This window comes from Phalacrocorax aristotelis, chromosome 7 (genome assembly GCF_949628215.1).
Source record: "Phalacrocorax aristotelis chromosome 7, bGulAri2.1, whole genome shotgun sequence".
Classification (NCBI taxonomy): Eukaryota; Metazoa; Chordata; class Aves; order Suliformes; family Phalacrocoracidae; genus Phalacrocorax; species Phalacrocorax aristotelis.
Genome location: NC_134282.1, coordinates 55,217,411 through 55,238,755, shown reverse-complemented (window position 1 = coordinate 55,238,755; position 21,345 = coordinate 55,217,411). Strand labels below are relative to the sequence as shown.

The 21,345-nt window shown below is 63.4% G+C and overlaps 3 protein-coding genes across 3 annotated transcripts; 1 reads left to right on the top strand and 2 right to left on the bottom strand.

The window, feature by feature from the left end:
• Positions 1-406: 406 nt before the first annotated feature.
• On the top strand, positions 407-2,982 carry LOC142060587 (gonadotropin-releasing hormone receptor-like). The gene is made up of 4 exons (XM_075100959.1): positions 407-454; positions 868-1,452; positions 1,886-2,090; positions 2,283-2,982. The coding sequence occupies exons 1-4, from the start codon at positions 407-409 to the stop codon at positions 2,735-2,737; spliced, it is 1,293 nt and encodes a 430-aa protein (XP_074957060.1). The 3' UTR covers positions 2,738-2,982.
• Positions 2,983-4,245: 1,263 nt separating this feature from the next.
• TMED3 (transmembrane p24 trafficking protein 3) lies at positions 4,246-7,131 on the bottom strand. The gene is made up of 3 exons (XM_075100868.1): positions 6,927-7,131; positions 6,173-6,421; positions 4,246-5,594 (listed from the first exon to the last, which is right to left on the bottom strand). Exons 1-3 carry the CDS (start codon positions 7,095-7,097, stop codon positions 5,358-5,360), a joined length of 657 nt encoding a protein of 218 aa, XP_074956969.1. The 5' UTR covers positions 7,098-7,131; the 3' UTR covers positions 4,246-5,357.
• Positions 7,132-9,662: 2,531 nt separating this feature from the next.
• ANKRD34C (ankyrin repeat domain 34C) lies at positions 9,663-11,388 on the bottom strand. Its single transcript, XM_075100867.1, has one exon. It carries the CDS (start codon positions 11,341-11,343, stop codon positions 9,754-9,756), a length of 1,590 nt encoding a protein of 529 aa, XP_074956968.1. The 5' UTR covers positions 11,344-11,388; the 3' UTR covers positions 9,663-9,753.
• Positions 11,389-21,345: the final 9,957 nt, after the last annotated feature.

The window sequence follows — 21,345 nt, the reverse complement described above, 5'->3', positions numbered from 1 at the left end:
CAGAGCTGCCTGCCTGCGGGTGGTGGGCAGAGGAACTCGGATCTCAGGGCAAAGCAGTGTGTGCACACGTGTATGCATACGTGCACCTGTGTGTGCACCGACAGGAATGTGCATTTGAGCCTGTGTGTGAGCACTGCGCACACTTACGCGTCTGTGTGTGTGTGGGTGGCGCGGGGCGAAGGACCAAGCCGTTCCAAGCGGGCTGGCTACGTCAAGGCGCAACCTGAGCTACCAAGGGCATCCCATCCTGAGTGTGGCCCAGCAGCAGGCGCGGAGGAGGCTGCAGGCACCAGCGGTACCTGCCCTGCTCCCCCTCTTTCCCTGGCCCCTCGCTGCTGCTGGGCACGGTGTGGATGCAGGAGCCCTCGGTGCGGAGACCCAGCAGCGTGTGAGGAGCGGCCCTGACATGGCCCGGCTGGGTGGTGCTGGGCAGGACGCCCTGGCTGGAGGTGAGGTGGGTGGGAGCAGCAGGGCGCTTGGTGCCCTGGGGGGCTCCAACATTGGGATGGGAGGGTCTCTGTGCCTGTGCAGGACCATGAGGGATGCTTTGGGGTGGGGGATGGAGGTGCAGCAGGAAAGGCCTGGGGTGGGTAGTGGGTTGGGATCAGCTGAGACTGTCTCCTTCTGCCCTGCTTGGTGCCAAGGACCCCCGTAGCGCTATGGGGTGTGGGGGATCTCTGGGAGTCCTGGGGGAGCACTGGGGATGCAGACAGCGGCTGAAGAAGGAAACGCAGTGAGGTGGGGTAGGGGTTGTGGTGCAGGCACCGTGGCCCTGGGCAGGGAGCAGGGCTCCAGGGGACCAGACCTCCTATGCTGAGCATGCCCTGTGCCCCCCGGAGCCCCCACCCCAGGGCCCCCTGTGGGCAGGCTGCCGCTGCCTGTCTGCCTGTTGTGGCAGGAAGGGGCTGGCTGGACCCAGACCCTGCAGTGGGGAATGCCAGCACGGAGCCCCCCAGCAGCCTGCCGCCCCCCGAGTGGGGCTGTGGCTGGACCCCCCAGGCCGAGGGCGGCGAGGAGCCCCTGCGGCTGCCCACCTTCTCCCCCGCTGCCCAGGCCCGCGTGGCCGTCACCTTCACCCTCTTCGCCCTCTCCGCCGGCTGCAACCTGGCGGTGCTGCGGGCGGCGGGGGGCCGGCAGGGCGGCCGGCGCTCCCACATCCGCCTGCTGCTGCTGCACCTGGCCGCCGCCGACCTGCTGGTGACAGTGGTGGTGATGCCGCTGGACGCCGTCTGGAACATCACGCTGCAGTGGCGGGCCGGCGACCTGGCCTGCCGCCTCCTCATGTACCTCCGGCTGCTGGCCATGTACGCCTCCGCCTTCGTCACCGTCGTCATCAGCCTGGACCGGCAGGACGCCATCCTGCGCCCGCTGGCCATCGCCCGTGCCCGGAGGAGGAACCGCATCATGCTCTACGTCGCCTGGCTCCTCAGCGCAGGGCTCTCGGTGCCGCAGGTACCCGTCCCCAGGGCTCCTCTCTGGCCCCATGCCCTGCGGCAGACACCTGCCCAGCCCCTGTGCTGGCTCCCACGGTGCCCAGCTGGGGTTGCTCACAGGGCTGGAGATGCCACGAGCCCTGCGGGATGGGGATGGAGAGGGCTTGGATGAGAGGCAGCCGAGCCAGGCAGCGAAGAAGGGGCTGTGTCAGCATGCCCCCTCTGCCCAGCTCTGCCCCCCTCCCCGCTGTGTGCCCCGGCCCCCCAGGAGTAGGGAGTGGAGCTGGCACAGGGGCGACTGCGAGTCCCACACCTGCGGGCAGGGTCTGATCCTATGGCTCCAGTGCTCCCTGGCTCGGGACCCTGGTGCCCTGCCTTAGGGAGGCACAGAGCCCCTGTCACCCTGCGGCCCAGGGGAGGGGGCCGCAATCCCACCTCTGCTCTGTCTCCAGCTCTTTGTGTTCCGCACGGTCACCCTACGCCCCCCGCACAACTTCACCCAGTGCACCACGCGGGGCAGCTTCCCCCAGCCCTGGCACGAGCTCCTCTACAACATGCTCGGCTTCGCCTGCCTCTTCCTGCTGCCGCTGCTCATCATGGTCTGCTGCTATGCACGCATCCTCCTGGAGATCTCCCGGCGCATGGGCTCCAGCCTCTGTGAGTGCCCGGGCAGCGGGCTGCCATGTCCCTGCACCAGGGGGGCTTTGTGGGGACCCTGGGAGGGAGGGAGCGGTGCGGGGCCCTGGCTGGGCTTGTGCAGGGACCCCCCCAGCCCTCCCTCAGGGGAGGTCCCTGTCCCAGCCAGGCTGCTAAGTGTCCCCCGTTCACGGGCCGTGCTCCCCCCCCCAGTCTCCTCCCAGGATGTGTCGCTGCGGTGCTCCAGGAACAACATCCCGCGGGCACGGCTGCGCATGCTGAAGATGAGCCTGGTCATTGTCTCCTCCTTCATCCTCTGCTGGACCCCCTACTACCTGCTGGGGCTGTGGTACTGGTTCTGCCCACGGGCCATGGAGAAGAGGGTCTCGCCGGCCCTCAGCCACATCCTTTTCATCTTTGGCCTCTTCAACGCATGCCTGGACCCCATCACCTATGGGCTCTTCACCATCCCCTTCCGGAGGGGCTGGGGCTGCCCCTGTGGGCACAGCCCCCAGACCCAGCCACCCTCCCCGGCCACCGGCTCCTTCCGCTGCTCAGCCTCCTCCCTGCCGCCCAAGCGGGGTGACCCGGGGGTGCAGGGGTGGGGGATGCCCACCAGCCTGGGGCTGCCTGATGGGGCCAGCTCCTGCCAGAGCAGCTCCCTGTGAGCCACGCATGGCCCCACGCCCATGGGGGCACCCCAGGGTGCTCAGCAGGCACTGAGGCTGTGGGCAGGAGCGGACTGCTGGCAGGATGGCAAGGGCAGGATGGGGCCGTTGATGCTCTTTTCCTGTGCCCCAAAGCATCTCTGCAGGCTGCGGGGCTGGCATGGGTGCCTCCCGGTCCCCTCTCCCCTCTCTGCACCTGCCAAGCTCTGCACAGCTGCTGGAGCAGAGCCCAGCACAGCAATAAAGAGTCCCGCAGCCATCTCCTGTGCTGCCTCTGTCCCCAGCCATGAGCTGGTCCGGGGCTGAGGTCCCCAAAGCCAGTGCTGCTGGGGACGGGCTGTGTGGGAGCCCCTCTGGCCCCGGGGGTGGTTGGTCCAGAGCCGGTCCTGGCTGCTCCTGTCCCTGCTGTGGGGTGGTCCCAGGGCCCCCAGAGAGTGGCAGCTCCGAGGGCTTCGCACATTGGGCAGGGCTGGGTGCTGCCCTCTCTGCAGTGGCTGCTGGGGCTGTTTGTCCCCGTGCAGCTCCTGGCCCCGGTGGGGTGCAGGGCTGGTCCCTGCTGGCAGAGCTGAGCTGGGAGCAGTCCCAGGGCACTGCGCTGCCTGCAGCAGCCTTGCACCTGCTGGCAGCTCTGCTCAAAACAGGAGCTCTTGGCTCCTGATGAAGGTCGTTGCGAGGCACGGGGCCCTGGCTGCTCCCAGCTGCGCGGCAACTGCCCCAAGGCCAGCGCTGCCACGGGAGCCGGCACAGCCGGTGGGGCCGGGAGAGGGTGGGGAGGGGGCTGCAGCCCCGGGCCTCGAGCAGGGGCTATGAGTGCCTGGGCCCTTCACTTCACCCCTGCCCCCCGGAGAAGCCGGTCTGAGCCCTCCCCGCGCACAGGGAGCAATGCTGTCGGTGAGGGATGGCTCATGGGAACCGCCCTGGCGTCCCTCCGGCCTCGGGGAAGGGTTACCAGCAGAGCTGGGGCTTGCTGGAGCCAGGACTGAAGCAAGAGGCCGACTCCAGACAGCATCTGCTCAGGGCTCCCCGCTTTGCTGTGGTGGGTTACTGGGCTCCCTCGTCCCCTTTGGTCCCCACTGCCAGGCGGGACCCAGACCTAGGGATTTGCTCATAGCCCTGGGGAAGCCCCCGCTGACGGTGCAGCCTTGTGAATAAGCTGGCCATGCCAGCGGGGGCACGGCTGGGAGAGCCGCTCCTGCTGCGGGGGTCTCCCTGGCTGTGGCATCTGGTCCCGTGCCGGGAGCACGCTCAGCCGGTGCGCAGCGGGCAGCACGTGAGGGCTGCAGTAACCAGCTGCACCAAAACAGCTCTTGGACAGGGGCCTGCTGAAGGCCGGGGGGAGGCTGGCATCACCCTGGTGGGTGCCGAGCCTGCCTGCAGAGCGCTGGGGGGTTGAGTGCCCGCTGAGGCAGGAACAGGCAGGGGCTGTTGCAGGCAGGGCCAGACAGGTCGGCAGTGGCCGTACCTGGCCGTCCATCCCGGGAGCGGTGCCCAATAACGGCAGTGCGAGCCACAGTCGCAGGGATTTATTAGGAAGTGGCAAAGTAAAACACCAGTGGTGCTGCTCCAGCTCCGGAGGAGCGATCCTGCGCCTGCTCAAGGGCTGGCGGCAGTGGCTGGCATGCTGCTCTCCCAAGGGCTCTCATGAGGGTCTCTGCATTGTGGGGCTACAGGGAATGGGGCCGCAGCCCCAGGGTTGGGGGTGTCCTCGCTGCTGCTGGGGCGGGGATGGGACTTCCTCGGCACGGGTGGGGCAGAGCTGTGCCCTCTCCCCTGCTGTCTACTGGGCACAGCCCCAGCCATGGACTCGTGAAGTATGAAAATGCCATCCTGAACGGGGCATGCCACTTGCTCCTGCAGCGGAGAAGAGCCTGGGAGATGCTTCACTGTGAGGATAGGGGCTTGCAAAGCATAGGACATCACCAAGCAAAAAGCTGCTTGCCCCTGTTTTTGAGCCAGCAGCTGCTGTGATGCTGCTGCCAGCTTTGGCCCAGCTGTGGGGGGACACCCTGCCTGCCCTGGGCAAAAAAGGGTAGCTGTGCTCACCCCTCCTCTGCCCGCAGGCAGAGAGCCCCAACCCACAGGGCAGCTCTCCTCTGGGCTAGCAGCACTTGGCTCGGTGCAGGAGCGCTCAGGAGGTGGGTGCTGGGTGGGTCAGCGCTGCCCTGTCCCCTCGCTGGCCTGGGCAGAGCTCCCTGCCTGCTGGGTGTGCACAGGCAACGTGTGGCCTTGCTGGATGCCGTGCTGCCACCTTGCAGTCACACAGGGCTGTGAAGGTGCACCAGGCGTCAGACAAGGGGCCAAAGCGTTGATGCCAAACCCCAGCACACCCACCTGCTGCTGCAGCGAAGCTGGAGGGCGAGGACAGACTGGCTGGGCAAGGGGATGGGGCCGTGGGGCAGGTGAAGGCAAAGCGGGAGGTGATGCTGGAGGGATTGGCCGGGGGATGCCTGTGCTTGGGTGACCATTTTCCACCTGGTTCATCAGCGTCACATCGCCCCCTGCTCCCCACCAGCCATCTCCCCACGACCGCCCATTGTGAAAACCAGAGGTAAAGCGTAACCCAGGAGAACACTGCCAGCCCGCTCCTCCCCGCAGTTCGGGCACAGAACGGGCTGCGGCTTTAGGTGCTGGCCCCGCCGCTGCCGGGTCTCTTCTCGGTGAAGAAGCTTTTGAGCAGCATCACTTGCCCAATGCTGACCACGAAGAGGATGAGGGTTTCCCCAACCGACCAGTACGAGACCCGGCCATTGAGGTCTTCGGCTCTGCTCCGGTCCTGCGCTTCCCGCAGGCGGTAGTGAGTCTGGGAGTCGATCACGGTGTTCAGAGCCTCGTGGATGGTGACGCAGGCAGACTCCATCTGGGGAGACAAGTGAGCTCCATTGCTCCTGACGCAGCACAGCTTGGGCCCGGTGCTGGGGGCTGGGGATGGTGCTGGGACACCTGACAGCAAGACAGCGGTCCCCTGTGCTGCTGGGTCTCTGCCAGCCCCAACCCCAGAGTGGTTCTGCTCAAAGGGGCAATGCTGGAGACCGGCTGGTGGAGAGAGCCTGCTGTGAGCGCCGGGGCACAACCAAGAGACCTGCCGAGGTGCTGGGGGCCAAGGGCAGTGGTCTGCAGGACCCACTGAAGCCATCCTTATGGGCTCACGCCAAGGGATGGAAAAGCTTTGCTGCACTTCCCTTGTGCAGGATGGAAACGGGGCGCTCAGGCCGCGGGAGGTTCAGACCCAGAGCAGCCCTCCCCGTCCCTCTCTGCCCACGCCGCTGGGAGGAGGATGTGGCCTGCACATGGCGGGGTGGTTGGCTGGCGGTTGGCACTTCTGCATTTGGCGGAGGGGAAGGTGGATGAGCCCCCAACTGCCGTCCCATGGGCCGTTTGGCCGCAAGCGGGAACTGCGGCAGGACCTTCCTCCCGTGGCAGCGTGCAGTGACTCACCTGTGTCAGGGCAGTGACGCGGTTGCTCATGTCGGGCAGGATTGGTGGCTCGTTGCCCACCTGGAAGTCGAAGTAGACGGTTTTGTGGGAGAAGGTGGAGAACTCGTTGCTGAAGCAGAAGGTGTAGACGCCCTTGACTTCGGTGCGGTGTGGGAAGCTGTCATACTGCTTCTTGGTCTCCTTGTAGATCGTCCTGCCGTTGGGGTCCTCCACGTAGCAGTCCACATCGTAGTGTCCCCCACTGATCACCTGCGCAAGGAGACACAGGCAGCACCTGCCGAGCCACATGCAAGAGCCTCTGGCCCCAGAGGGAGCAGCTCTGCCTGGCCCCATGCCTGCGGGTTCGGCCATGCCCTCGGCGAGCGGGCACCATGCCCATGGCTGCCTACCACGGGACGGGGACCCAGGCTGGGGGTGCAGTGCCCCGCAGTGCCTGCAGCTCAGGTGGGGTGCCCAGAGCTCAGGCGGGGTGCCTGGACAGGGGCACAGCCCTGACGGCTGGGTCGGGGGTCCCGTGGCTGCTGTGGGCACATCCCAGTGCCGGCCCTGAGGTGGGCACTGCCGGGCACTGGCCCGGGGCCGGGAACGTCTCTGGTGGGGCACGGAGGGGAGCTGGGGGGTGCACAGGAGGGGTGCAGCTGCAGCCCTGCGGGGCTCGGGCAAGGCGCGGGCGGGGTGCTACGGCCGCGGGGCCGGGGGCGCGGGCAGCGGGCGAGGGGCACGGGCAGGGGCAGGGGTGCGGGCAGGGCAGTACCTGGTAGTCCAGCGTGAACTTGAGGCCGCGCTCCAGCTCCTGGTGGAAGCACTGCTTGTCGCTGTCGGGCAGCTCGAAGGTCAGCTCGGTGCCGCCGGCCCGCAGCACGCACAGCAGCACCGCCAGCGCCCGCACCCCGGCCCGCACCCCGGCCCGCATCCCGGCCCGCATCCCGCTCCGGCCCCGCTCCAACCCCGCCCCGCCTGACGTGGCGCCCGCCCGGCACCGGCACCGGCGGCGCTTCCGCTGGGGGCGGCCCCGGGCGCGGCCCCCGAGCTGCGGCACCTCCCCCCGCCCCGGGGCCGGGCACCCCCAACCACCCCTGAGCACTCCCGGGCTGCGGAGCCTCCCCCCGCTCTGGGGCCGGGCGCCCCAGAGCACTCCCGAGAACCCCGAGCCCCCCCTGGCTGCAGCGCCTCCCCCGGCTCTGGAGCTGGGCACCCCCAGGCACCCCCGAGCACCCTCCGGCACCCCCGGGCCACAGCGCCTCCCCCCGCCCCGGGGCCGGGCACCCCCGGGTACCACCGAGCATCCCCTGGCACCCCCCGGCAGCTGTAGCGGAGGGCGGCCATGCCGCAGGACCCCGCACGGTGGGTCCTCGGCCAACCCTGAGCTATTTATTAGTCATATAAAAAAGTCTCTCCTGTTACATGACATCACCCCCAGCCCCTGCCTGCTTGCACCTGCACGCACACGCGCTCATTTAAATAAATGCATTAAAATATTGCGGCAGAGAAGCGCCGCTTTTGTTCCCAGAGCAGCCGTTAGGTCGCTCCTAACAGGTGACCCACGTTCCGCAGGCACCTGATCTCCCGTCACAAGCTAACGGCGTCAAATGTTGCTTAAAAAAAAGACAAATGCAAGCTATCAGAGTATGTTAGAAACAAATGGAAAAGGTGAACTACAGGATTTAAAATTCCACACTCTATAAGACAAATGTCACTGTTATAGGGAAACGGTGCCTGAAATTCAATCTATAAGACACTTGACCTACAGAAAGTATAAACTTTAAGGCTGTAAAAATATAACCCCACCTTTCTCTAAATAGCATATTTAAAACTAAAATGCATTTTCAGAGAGCATTCCTGTGCACTTAAAACCAAACCATGATGCTGCTTTGTGCAGGAACCATGCAAAGATTTGCAATAGCCTGGAGAAGGACGGCTAATGACCGGGGCAAGGAAGCAGCTCGTCGCCAGCCGTTTGGGAGGGACGGACGGACGGATGGAAGCATGTGCTGGGCTGGTTGAGGGAAGGCCAGAATCCGACACCAGCCCTGGCGGGGTGAGCCTGCTGCGCTTGCTTGTCAAAGCGACGCTGCCTGTGCCGCGGGTGTCCAGACACCGGAGGCTTCACTGAATAAACCCACGGGAGTTGTTCTTGCTTGGCCTCATACGAGTGGCACAGTGTTCGTTTGGGGTAGGCTGCGGGTCCGAAACGCTCGCCGACTCAGCGGTGCGGGGCCGTGGGCTGTTTCCTCTTCGCAGCCGGCTCCGTGGGGTGGGTTTGGCTGAGACTGATGGCAGCTACGGCACACATCCAGCCCGTGGCGCCGACTGCACGCAGGGTGAGGGGCCTGGCTGCGGCTGGGGCCATGCGGGTAGGGGTGGGAGGGGGCTGGCGGTGCATGGTCTTGCTGCCCCGATGCTGCAAAGCTGCCACGTGCTGCTGGTGCAGGCCCGGTCCCGCGGTGGGGAGATGCATGGTCCTGTCTGCAGGGCTGGGCACCCGGGGCCCTGTGCACCGGGAAGGAGTCGCAGTCACACCCCCACCCCCAGCCATGCAGAGGCATCTTCTGGCTCAGAGTCACACGGCATCAGGACGGTGCTGTGCAGACACCAACACCATGGGTGCAGAGCCACCCTGCAGCTGCCCCCTCCTCCGGCCCGCAGGCAGCCACCTGCCCTCGCTCACCTCTGCTTCGGCCCCGAAGGACTGTTGCTGCAGGGTCAGTGGGAGAGAGGGTCCTGCCTGCAGTGCTGTGCCTGCAGCTCTCCCCTGCTGGGACGAACCCCTGACGCTCACTGTGTGCCATCCTTGGCAACCTGGCATCCTTGCTCCCCCATCGCTGGCAGAAGCTTCCCACGCAGACAAGCTGGGAGCGCTCCCTGCCCAGGAATTCAGTGCTTGGAGTTGCTCAGTGTGGTGGGAAATGTTCCTGAAGCTTGGTTGCTTCAGAGACAGAGACAAACCCACTCCCCATCCAGGCCCACTGAAGGCACTGGGTTGCAGCAGTAACAGGGTTAGCTCAGCCTCTGGAGTTTCAAAGTGCTTGGAAATCTCTGAGGTGGAGAATTGTCTCCCTCTCCAGCACAGAGAGGGTACCAATACATTCAATTGCTAGGGAGGGGTATTTCTGCTCTTCCAACAGCATTAAGCTCCTTTCATTCCTGCTAGGCACTTCACAAACACACCAGTCCCATGGTTCCCTGGTGTGGGGCTCCAGACAGGTTTCTGTGTCAGAATGAGCGGGATGGAAGAAAAATGATTGTAAATAACAAGGAATGAGTGCCCTGCAGGCAGGAGCCTTTGTGCAGAGCCTGACCATCTCAAGTGGTCTGGGATCAGATCCCTCGGGTAGTTGCTCCCGGGGAAAAGTCCAGAAGTGAATGAAGAGTTCAGCTGCTTGGGCTGGATGCCCGGGCTCTCCTTACAGCTCTGCAAGTGGGAGCAGGAACCTCCTGACTGAGCCCCTGGGCACAGGTCTGACCCCCAAGGCTGCCAGCGCTTCCCTGGAGCTGGCTGTCGGCTTGGTGCAGGAGCCGTCATGTTTCTGCAGGGAGAGCACTGATTTGGTAACCTTTCTGGGAAAGAAATGGTGACACGGCTACTGGGCCACTATTTCCTCGAAATCGGAGAGCTGCCGCATCTGCTCCGCTTGCATGGAGTGTCTCCGGAGAAGCTTCCTTTTGCCTCTCAAGTCGGCCCGCCTGGGTGAGCTGGGAGCGATGGGCACCAGGGACTTCAATCCAGCAGCAAGCGAGGAGCAGGTTTTGCTGTTGGAGCCGATGTCGGGGATCAGGGGGTTGGGGTTCATGTTCAATGGGGGCAGATGTCCCGGCCTCGTGTGGGAGATGTGGTCCAGCAGCAGGGTCCCCGACCCTCGCCTCTCCAGCAAACCGCGGGGTCGGCGCCGGACGGTCCCGGGCGATGTGCTGGCGATGCTGTCCAGGGACTCCCGCGAGCCGACCAGCAAGGCCAGGTGGGACCCACTGAGCTTCCTCCTCTCCGATGGCAGCTTCTCGGCCAGGCTGGGGACGCCGGAGAGCTGAGCATCGCAGTCGTAGTGCTCAGCATCCAGCCTCCGCCAGTGCAGCGCATCCATCGCCGTGGCCGAGACGGTGGCAGCAGAGCCGACGCTCTCCGGCTCTTCGGGGACCGTGCTCCTTCGGGGCAGGCGCTGGTGGGTGGCCTGGCTCTTCTCATACGCTGTTTTCCTCGCCAGCGGCCCTGGGGCTGGCGGCGTCCTCAGAGCTTGCTCCTCTACAGGGGGGAAGAGAGAGGGGTCCTTGCTCTTGCTGCTGCCGCTCCGGGTGAGGGGAACCTTTCTGGAGAGCGAGAGGTCGCTGATGCCCATGATCACCTCATCGTCTGCGCAGACCCGCGTGTCGTCGCGGTGTGCGGAGGCTGCCAGCACCGAGGGTGCGACCAGACCCCATGGCTCTGACCGCAGCCGCTTTAGCTGGGGCAGGCGGGCTCTCCTGGACACACCGGCTCTCTGGCCCGGGGAGGGGGGCTCGTCGGCAGCCCTGGCAGAAGGGGTGTCCCCAGGGTGCGACGGGTGCGGGCTGAAGATGCAGCTCTCCTTCTCAGTGGAGGAAGGTGCTGAGACAGGAGTTTTCAGGTGGGTGCTGGAGGGTGCTGTGCACGCCTCGGGGAGGGCCCTCTCCTTGAACTCCAGCGTGGGGGGAATGTTCAGGTACTGCTTGGCGGTCTTGGTGCCAGAGGCCGATTTGTCCATGGTAATGATGATCACCTCCTTCCCTTTGGCTTTGCAAGCGTTCAGGAGGTGCTGGAGCACATCCTTGTCATCGGCGTTGATGGCGTGGACCAGAGCTGACGCTCCTGAGTGATCCTCCAGGCTGGGGTCTGCCCCGTTCTCCAGCAGCAGGGACACCACATCCCCCCCGGCGCCGCGGATGCAGGCGTGCATGAGGGCTGTTTTCCCAGACTTGTCCTGGATGTTGGGGTCAGCTCTGTTGTCCAGCAGGTACTTCACCATCTTGGCCTTGTTAATGCTCTGCTGGTCGACGTGCTTGGTGATGCAGGCCACCATCAGGGCAGTCTCCCCTTTCTCGTTGCTCTCGTTGATGTAAGCCCCCCCTTCCAGCAGCAGCCGGGTCAGCCGGAGCCGGCCGAGCCACACTGCCTTCAGGAGAGAGTTCCCCCCTACCTCCAGCTCCGTCACCTCATCCATGGCACCGGTCGCTGCTTACTGGTGGGCAAAGAGAGCATCGGCTGGCAGCTGTGGAAGGAACCATGAAGGAGAGGTGAGGCTTGCTCCTCAGCCCTGGCCCTCACCTCTACCCTGCCCTCCTGAGTGTGTCATGCTCTTGGCACCGCTCCACACCCCACTGCCCCTCCGACCATGTCCACCCCACCCTGTGGCACTAGGAGCCCCCCAAAGCCACCCCCTGCCCGCATGCAGCACCACAGCCTCATGCACACAGGGTCGTGAGGGTGCCCGGGGTGCAAGGCAGGTGAGCGGCAGACGGAGGAAAGGCTTGCTCTCCTCAGAGATCTCCTGGGGAGAAAGAGCTAGTCTTTGCCATCTGGGGGATGCCTCAGCCCTGCCCTCTCACAGCTGTACCATGCATTTACTTTATGGCATTGCCCCCCAGCCCAGTAATCTCATCTTTAGGATGCACTGTATTTCTCTCTATTGGCCATGGAGCCTCTATCCTTCCTCTGTTCTAGACATGCCAGAGGACTTGGCTGCAGGCGCCCTCAGTGCACCAGTTGCCCTTAACTGCCCTGACGAGCCTCACCTGGGACCCTCACCCTCCCTCCGCTGCTGGGCGGGGGCTCTATGTAAATGCTCGCCCAGACAACTGGTCCTGGGCTGAGCTGTGAAGGTGCCTGAGGCTCCAGCCACCTCTGTCAGACCAGACCTGCAGTGGGTTTCCCTTGTTGGCCTGGGGGCCGGCTTGCCCCCTTGCCTCGGCCTGATGGTCGCTGTTGATGGGATCTGTGGCTGACTTGTCCTGCCCTGCTGATGAGGTCTTGCTCCCAGCCTGTGCGGTGGTCACCCTCAGCTCACGGCTCATCTTCCTTTGTGGAACAACTCTGCCCTTGCTGTTCCATGGCAATACACCTCAGTTTATCTTGCCTTGCTCTCTTCCAGCTCCGCTCCCCCTGCGGCCGTGCTGGCATCTGCCTGGATGCAGCTGATTGCCCCAAGTGCCAGAGAAATCAGAGCGGTCCTGATGCAGAGACAGTTTCTGCTGTGTCTTCTAGGTCTTGGGCTGTGACGCAGAGCCCACTGGAGACAGCGTGAGCATCTCCCACGGCTTCTTGGGCTGGGGCCATGGTCTTTGCTTCCTCACTGCTGAAGGAAATGTGAAACAGCTGCGGTCGTGCTGTCTGTAACCCTGTGCTGCTTAAAGGTGGTGTGAGTCCCTTGTGCAGGAGAGCGCTGTAAGAGAGGCTTCCACTCACAGCAATCTCTGCAGCAGGACTGGCTCAGGAGGATCAACAGGCTTCATCTCTGCTGGCAAGTGCTTCCCTGGCATGGGCTGGTTACAGGGAGTTCAGCCAGGTAAGGCTCCTGCACATCACTCCGCAGCCATGAGATGCAACCCGAGTGCCTCGTGGCCCTCCTGCCTGCGTCCCTGGGGAATAACAGCCGTTCCCACAGCTTGGGGACCTGGTGGGCTCTGCGCACAAGGCAGAGGCAGCAGCTCAGAGCTGTGCTGGAGGGACCAGCGGATGCCCAGCACCATGGAAACATCACAGAGGCACAGAAACAGACCTTCAGCCAGTGGGTCCGGGGGTCCTGCTGCACGCTTTCATTGCCCTTTGCTGCCTCTCCAGCTGTACGCAGCACTCTCCCCTCCTCAGGCCATGCCCAGCCCTTTCCCGGAGCATCCCCACCTGCGAGGAGCCCGCCCGAGCCCGCCCGGCTGCCCCCAGGGCCCCGGGCACCCTGTGCTCGCCAGGTCTCTCCGAAAGCCTCCCCCGTGCTGCGCGCAGGCTGCTCTGCCCTTCCCCACCAGCCCGTGCCGGAGGACGCGGGGATCCTGCGCCTCCGGGACGAGTGCTCGCACCCGGGGCACGGCCCCCAGCCCCCTCCCCGGAGCCCCGAGCTGCCCACGCCCCTTCCCCTCGGCTGGTTTTAAAGTTGCTCCCCTTGGGGGTCTCACCTCCATCTCCTCGCTGGTCGCGGTCCCGGTGCCGCCGGGGGTCCCAGCGTGGCCGCAGCCTCGTCCCGTCCCGCTGCTCGCCGGGGGTCGCGGGGTCCGGGGAACGCTCGGCCGCGGGGCGGGCGGGGGAGGGCAGGGACACCGGGGGGCCCGGGACCGGCGCCCCCCCACCCCGGGGCCGCCCGGGTCTCGCTGCTGCCGGCCCCTCTCCCGGTGCTGCTGGGGCGGGGGGGCGCCCACCGTACTCGGTGCCGGTGCCCAGCCGCCAGTGCTCGGTACCGGTACTGCGGCCCCGGCCCTGCCCGCTGCTGCCCGGCCCCCGCGGGGGGGTGGGGGGCCGGGCCGTCCGTCCCCGGGTGGGTGCGGGAAGCGGCGGGGGGGTGTGGGCGCGCGTCCGCGTGCGCACCGGGCCGTCAGCGTGGGGTATGTGCATGTGTGCGGGAGTGGGAGGTGCGTGGGTGTCTGTGGGGGAGGGCTGGGTGTGATTGCGTGTGCAGGGGGGGCGTGTATCCCCGGGCGTGTGTGAGGTGTGTCCCTGTGTGGGGGTGCCGTGGGTGCGTGTCCCTTTGGGGCTGCATCCCATGTGCGTGTCCATGTCCATATGTCCTTGCACATGTGTATTTGCGTGTGTGCCCACGTGCGGGGGGCCTGCAGGGGGTGCCCGTGGGCCTGTGTGCTCACATGCGGGGTGGGGAGCTGTGCCACGCGTGTTCCCTGGTGCCCGTGTGTGCCCAGGCACTGAGGGCAGTCGTGTGCCAGTACGTGTGAGCTGCTGGTGTGCCCGTGCCGCACGGTGCCCTGTGCCCCGTGGGTGTTAGCCGCCCAGGCGTCGCTGCGAGGACCATCCAGCACTGGCGTGGTCTCTCCACGGAGGCCGTGCTGTCTGTCGGGGTGAGTTTCCAGACCCAGTGGGACCCAGCTGTGAGCAAACTGGTCTGAGCCCACAGCTGACCCTGCTTGGAGCAGGGGGTCGGACTAGAGCCCCCCTGAGGTCCCCTCCAATGTTAATGACCCTGTGGCCCGAGTGCACATCTCTGGCACCAGAGCGCTCTGTGCCGTGCAGGGGGAAGCCAACATCCCTACGTGAGCCTCTCCAGGGCACAGATCCCCCCTCGGTGTCATTGGGAAGTTACCGGGACCAGCGCTCCTCTGCTGCCCCTGGGCAGACCTCTCCAGTCCCCAAATCTCTCATTTGGGCAGCAAACTGCTTTTCTGCAGTTCCCAGCCAATTTCACTCTGAGGCTGCTGAGAAGATTGGCTCTTTAGGAGCAGTCCCAGCAGAAACAGGTAACTGGGTGGAAGGTGGGGAAATGGTCATATATGCACGATAAACACAATGTTACACACAGCTCTGTCGTTTAGCAGACTACCACTGCCTGTAACGGTATTTATCATAGCACTCTCTTAGATTAGATTAACATTAGGGGAAATTTCTCTTGTGATTACTAAAATATAATCTAAAATTGCAATCTTCTTTGGTAAAAGATGATAATAACAATAATAATCAGAGCTAGCAGAGAAATTAAGTAGGTATTACTACATTAGTGAGCATTTAGGAAAACCTTACGGCAGCTTCTTTGCTAACTCCAGTAAGGCAGAGACTTCTCAATAGCTTGCTAAATTTGCCATATAAACTCTGAAAATGTATGCGTTCGTCCATTCACTTTCAAATGTGCGCACGCACACCAGATTATTTGTAGAAAAGCTCTACTTGAAAAACAAATTTAGAACCAGACAAGTTGCCTTGGCAGGATGAGCACAGGCTCTAACTGGGAGCATGGGGGGGTTTGTTCTCCAGCACCAGAGAAAGCCAACCCAGCGTGAAGTGGGTGTGCTTGTGGCCGGTCTGGGTGGGGGGTTCACCCTCCCCGGGGCCTGGGGAGCCAAGGGATGAAAGGGACAGCCACAATGAGGGAGGGAGCAGTGGGGAAGAGGGAAGGTCCTGGGGCACCAGAGATGTCAGGAGTGGGTCCCTGGACTAGACAGTCATGTGTTCAGGGCCACTCGTGCCCCCCGGAGGTACTTCTGGAGTGGAGCTGGTGCTCCTGCCTCACGGCACTACCTGTGGCTTCTCACCAAACATATTTTGTAACGTGGGATTAGATAAATGGTTGAAAATTTCTAAATAATTTGTGCCATACCAAAATGCAGTCTATCCACGCTGCCCTGCCTTTGCCTTGGGACTTGTGTTGGGTCATCAGGGACAAAAGCTGCAGCCTCGGTTCAGGCGGAGGTGACAGAAATGACCCCAAGCGGGTCGAAGCCAGCCCCTCGGTGGGCTGGCCATGCTCAGGGGCCTGGGCTGGAGGGGCCACATCTCCCATCTGTGGGCTCTCCCTGCAGCGCCTGGGCTGGCTCTGTCCTGGAGGCCGGGAGGTCTGCCAGCAGCTTCATTGAAAGGTTTGGCAGGGCTGTTTCAAAATGAGTGGGTTGCTTGTTCCCAGCGTGCAGCGTGAGCTGCTGCACAGGGATGGCCGTAGCTGGAAGCGGGGGGCTGCTGAGATGCTGTGAGTCACACAACCTTCTCCAGGCTCTAATGACCCCTCCTGGTAGCTCTCCTCTCACTTAGGAGAGTGTCGGCAACAAGAGACAGGGAGCCAACACGAGCCCCACCTGCAAGAGACCCTTCCTCCTCTGCTGACTTTGCAGTTCCTGTTAGTTATCGTCCCTGTGCCGGAGCCCAGGCTGGCTCCCTGCCGCAGCGCCGGGCTGTCCCACGCGCTGCCGAGGTGGCTGCGGGGCTGCCGGGGCTGGTCCTGGCTGGGCAGAAGGAATAACCCTTCCTTGCAGATGTTCAGACCTGAGAGTTTGCTTTCCTGCTCCACCAGCCCAAACTCACCAGGTGTCTGTGGGGCCAGAGATGCCCCAGCTCTGCTCCCAGCAGGGAGGGGTGAGCACGGTGACGCCGGCTCTATCTCCCCATCGGCTGCCTGTCCAAAGAGGAACTGCCATGGCAGGGCTGCCTGCTGTTTGCTCCAGAGGCAGGGCTGGATGTGGGCTGCCCTTGTGCCAGCTGGGGAGAGCCCTGCCAGGGCTGCGCTGCTGGGACCATGGCTCGGGTGACTGCGGAGGGGGCTGATGATAACCAACCCTTTTTCTACACAAATGGTTGCTGTGTTCGCCTTCTGCTTCCTTTTTTGTTGAATAATTCATAATGAGTGATTAATGGAGATAGGCCCCCCCCTTCCTATTCACACATGATCACAGGTTGCATTTTTTTTCAGAGCGATTAGTTATTCATAATGATTTGCTGAGTAATGTCTGCGCTGCTCCTTGGGCTGCGGTTTACTCCCTGATGATTCACTGGGGTCTGGGGCAGGGAGGTGCAGGCAGCTCTCCTGCATGACCCACCAGGCTCCGGTCCTGCTCCCTGCCCGGGTACCACGGCTCTGGGCACTGCATGCCCAGTGCCAGCTTGCCAGGCTCTGAGCATGAAGTTCAGTTGCTGTGAATATGAGATGTACCTAGAAATGGGAGATTTTGTTTAATTGGGTGATGGGGTAAATAGGAGATTTGGGCTGAATATCCCTGTTCCTTCCTTGGCTCACTAGGAGCAGTGAACATGAAGGGGGGCTTGGCTGAACCCAGGGGATGTGCAGAGATGCCTGGGAAGTGTCATCTGTGTCATCTCAGCTTTAGCCGCTGCTGTCCTTCTGGACTGAGCATTTCTACGTCACCTCCACTGTGGGACCAGCATCGCTGTGGCTCTGCTAGCACAGATGCAAACAGTATGGTGTGAGACCACCAAAAAACTGATCAGACAGGAGAGCGTGGGAGGCAGGGGCAGACCTGGGGGCAGCAGCCCTCAGCTCATTTACTGGTTATAACCCAGTGCCAAGTGTCTGCTGGTGCTGATTTCTTCCGATGTCTGTCTAAGAGCCGCAGACTTACCAGAAGCGCTCCCAGCCACGTGCTGAGGGACAGGGAGGGCAGCAGCGGAGCCCTGGGCAGGGCAATGCCTGTGCTGTCAAGACCAGCTCAGCACCTCGTGCGGCTTCCTGCTGCTGGTAAGGCCAGCAAGCAAAGGGCTCTCCTTTGCTGCCAGTTATCCTGGGGAGCTGGGACTTTCTGGGAGGGGAATGGCCCCTGCCTGCTGCAGGGTAGCCTGTGGATCTGCCCTGGCCCTGTCCTGGCTATGCAGAGCCAGTGTGTCCACCTACCTTCATCCTCCTCATCTTCCTCGCCAGCATCTGTGCCATCCCTGAGGATGCCATGGCAACGGGGCCAGCAGAGACGGCTGCGGGAGGAGAAGCTGCAGCTCTGGTGAAGGCCCCTGAGCCCTCGCTTCGATCCTCAGTGCTGCAGCAGTGCCCAGATGCTGTCCAGACCCAGCCAGTTCAGGGCAAGGCTGAGAGGGAGGTGGTTTTGTGGGTGCCTGGGGTGCCACCCCGCACATGCTCTGGGCCCTGCTTGGATCTGTCCGAACAGCTCTGGCAGGCTGCGGAGGCTGGGCACTGACCTGGAGGTGCTGCCGGCGTGTGTGGGGCAGCAGCAGGGGAGATACTGGTACCCCGAACCCTTACCCTGGCAGAGGGGCTCCGGAGGAGGAGCCTTCCTTCTGGGCAGGGAGAGGCAGGGGTGATAAACTGTGACACCAAAGAGAATTGCAGAGATGTTGAGTGCTGCACTGGGCTGCTCCAGCAATCCCTCGCCACAGGCAAGCTGTTGGGCAGCTCTCATCTGTTTATTACAGCTTTCTAAAGTCGTAATTAGCCTGGCCCAGCCCAGAGGAGGGGGGAGCTGCTTTCAGCTGCATGCTGGGACCGTAATGGGCCTGTCTGGTTTGTGTGTGGTGCAAGCTCTGATCCCCAGGGGCATTCAAGCAGGGGCTGTAGCGATGCTTCGGGAGGCTGAGGCTGTGGGCGCTGGCTCGGGGACAGGATGGCAAGGGGCATTCATGGCTCTGTGCACTCCTAAAGCCCCAGGAGGAGCTGCAGCAAATCAGCCCGTGGCTTGTCAGAGCCTGCTCTGTCTCCTGGGGAAGGCGCTTCTCCCAAAGCACCGCTGCCTTGAGACTCCCCTGGGAGCAGCGGCTGCCCCGGCAGCGGGGGGCCACAGGCGCAGGTGGGACGTGAGCACAGCCTCGCAGCTCTGGCTGCCTTCTCTAAATGGGGACCGTCTCCCCGGGGGCCGCGTGGTGCTGGCGCTGGTTCTATTTTGGGTGTTTTGCAGAACAGCTGGTGATGATCTCTTACACCGTGCGGAGAGGGCTGCGCGCAGCTATTTCTGCCAGCTCATCCACGCACAGCCTCTTTTTATAAACATGCTTCCCCAGAGGGATGAGTGCAGGTGATGGGGGGCTTTCAGCGCTGGCATTTTGGAGGGGACCACCAGCTCTGCCGGGAATGCTGCTGCTGCCCTGCACCCAGGGCACAGGGGCTGGGGCTGCCCTGGGCTTGGGGGGGTCCTAGCCCTTCAGCATGCTCATAACTCGCAGCAGTCTGTGCTTCGGCCTCGCGGTGGGCTTGTCCCATGCTCCGCTGCTCCAGGAGGATGCCGCAGGTGCATGTTAGTCCTTAGGACTGATGATGGGCTTATAAAGTTCAGGGTTGGGCCCTCAGCCCTGCCTGCGCTCCCCAGGGGTTGCAGCCTCCGGGCCAGCAGGTCCCTGCAGTGCCACATCCATGCGTTCAGGTCCAGCTGTGTTCCTCGCAGGGGTTTTCACAGGTGAGGGCACTGGCCATTCCCGCAGCATCTGGACGATCTCCCCGCAGACCTGAGCAGGGCCTAAGCGTGGTGCAAGTTTGTATCTGCTTTAATTTTGACCCTGATTTCTTCTGCTGGAAAAATTAAGAAAGCAACTAGCAGCTTCCCGTGGTGTAATGGAGATTAATTAGCTGATATCTGTGATGGCTTCTGCTAGTGACAGCCTGGCCCCTAATGCCTTGTGTGGCCAGGCAGTGCTGTGCCCGTGCTATGTATAGCCATGTCCTCTCCTGTCCCTGGCTTTGGCCAGAGAGTTGGGCTGGCTGTGGTGCCAGGGAGCCACTGGGAAGTTCAGCCCCGGCACAGGGATGTCACTAGGACACTGGTGCACCTCGCCCAGGCTGGGGGAAGGCAGCAGCTCGCCCTTGGCCGGGGGGCACCAGGAGTGGTGGAGCTGGCGGCTGCTTGCTCCCGCGTCCTGCGGCATCACCCCTCGGCAGGGCAGGGGCAGCTGGCAAAGCTCTCCAGGGCTGGAGGGGGTGACAGGGGGACCCGCAGCCCCACGTCTCCAGCACAGCTGTAACTGAGCCCTTCTTGCATCTTCAGAAAGCTGCTTCCCCTTTATTTCTGGTCTGGATGTTGTGGGTATTGCAGGGCCAGACACAGCCTGGCAGAAGGGATGAATTGCGCACGTGTGCCCTTTCATTTCCAGCTCTGTGACCTCCTGGGCCCCAAACCCTTTCTGACGTACCCTGTGTCAGACAACCTCAGCATTCCCTTTCTTGCTTTTAAGAGCAGCCCAGGTCGAAGCCTGTCCAGCCCAGGGCATAGAGAGCAGCAGGGCTGGATGGGGAGGGCAGGATGATGGGCTGCAGGGTCAGGCTCCTGGGGCTCTGAAATGCTCCTGTCCTCCCCCCATCCACACCTCCCTCTCTCTACTGGACCCTTTGGTCTTCCCAGGCCAGGCTGTCCTGCAGGGCTGGGTTATTGCCAGCTGTGGTGGGGCTCTGCCCAAAATAGTGGTCTCCTGCCCCCTGCGTTGTTGGAGGCAGGAGGCAGCCGGTGATGCAGCGCTTCCGAAAGAGGCTGCATCATGGTGAGTGGGTCTGATGTCTCTATAGCAACCACGGGGTAAAAATAGTGCCGGAGCATTTCGGAGCTGTCAGGGAGAGCTCCTGGGATGTGGAGCTTGGGGGAGCAGGGGTTCACTGTGCTGCTGGGAGCTGCTGCCCATGCCAGGGCTGCTCCAAGGCACCAGCAGCTGAGGGGAAGAGGGAGCTGTGGGGCTCAGGCCGTGCCTCCTGCCCCGGTCCGGGAGCCTGATGGTGCAGAGCCCCAGGCTGCTCCTGCACCAACCCGTTGCCTGTCCCCTCGGCCCCACAGCGCCCAGGCTCTCCTAGTCCTGGCTCCTGGCCGAAGGCACGGTGATGGCGTTTGCGCGCTACGGGGTCTCGTAGGTGAACACGCGTGAAGGATTTGCTGTGCTGAGCCAGCTGTGCGCGGAGCACACGTGCGCTGTTGCTGCTGCCGTCCCGTGTTCGATCGGCAGCTCTGCAGCTGCATCGCCACCGTGGGCCTCACGGGTGGCTGCGCCTTGTGTCCCCCTCCCCGTGCCTGGGGCTGCCCTGGTTCTGCAGACAGCTGTGCCCCAGCTCTCAGCTGCGTACCCCAGGCAGGGGCTGCAGCTCGGACCCCTCTGGGCTCTGGGCGATGACGTTTGCCGCCCAGCCGTGCAGAGGCTGGAGGCTTTCAGAGCTCCAGCATCAGGTGAACACCGAAGCCTAAATCCCACCGGAGGCCCTTGGGGGGCATTGATTTTTGGGCCCAGCCTGTGGGTCCTCGGGGGCGGTTTAGGTGCTCAACTCTGTCACAGACGGGGATCTCCAGCTGCGCCAAAGCCCACCTAGGCTCACCCCAGGTTTGGGGCAGGTCCGGGGGGCCATTTGTCATGCCCAGTGATTTGGGGGGTGTGTGTGTGTGTGTGGTGTGTCACAGGAGCACTGGGGCTTTGCTGCCATCCCCGCAGTACTGCTGTAGTGACAGAGGCAGGGCTGTCCTCAGGCAGGGTTCTGCTCTGCTGCTTCCCCGTGCCTTGGGGACCCTCTGTGGGCTGCTCCCCAGGGATGGGGGACACAGGAAAGGCTCAGGCCCTGCCACGTGCTGCTGCATGTTCTGGGGCTGTGACCATCCCATCAGCGGCTCAGCTCCGTGCTGCAGCGGGAGCGATGCTCAGTGGGGCCAGGGCTGGGCAACTGGGTGCAGCATCCTCTGCAAGGGATCGCTCCAAGACTCGGGGACCTCAGGGCATTGGTGGCCTCCTCCACGTGCCGTGAGGACAGCCCAGCGGGGGGCTGGCAGCTTCACGGCATCACTCCCTGCTGCAGAGATGGGGACCACACATGGAAATCCTC

What these genes read in the sequence shown, in the direction of transcription:
- LOC142060587 (XM_075100959.1), top strand. Translation starts at nt 407, where the DNA reads ATGGCCCGGCTGGGTGGTGCTGGGCAGGACGCCCTGGCTGGAGGTGAG. An exon ending in ACGCCCTGGCTGGAGGTGAG is followed by an intron (nt 455 to 867) that starts GTGGGTGGGAGC and finishes CCCTGTGGGCAG; the next exon opens with GCTGCCGCTGCCTGTCTGCC. An exon ending in GCGCATGGGCTCCAGCCTCT is followed by an intron (nt 2,091 to 2,282) that starts GTGAGTGCCCGG and finishes TCCCCCCCCCAG; the next exon opens with TCTCCTCCCAGGATGTGTCG.
- TMED3 (XM_075100868.1), bottom strand. Translation starts at nt 7,097, where the DNA reads ATGCGGGCCGGGATGCGGGCCGGGGTGCGGGCCGGGGTGCGGGCGCTG. An exon ending in AGTTCACGCTGGACTACCAG is followed by an intron (nt 6,422 to 6,926) that starts GTACTGCCCTGC and finishes CTCCTTGCGCAG; the next exon opens with GTGATCAGTGGGGGACACTA. An exon ending in GCGTCACTGCCCTGACACAG is followed by an intron (nt 5,595 to 6,172) that starts GTGAGTCACTGC and finishes TTGTCTCCCCAG; the next exon opens with ATGGAGTCTGCCTGCGTCAC.
- ANKRD34C (XM_075100867.1), bottom strand. Translation starts at nt 11,343, where the DNA reads ATGGATGAGGTGACGGAGCTGGAGGTAGGGGGGAACTCTCTCCTGAAG.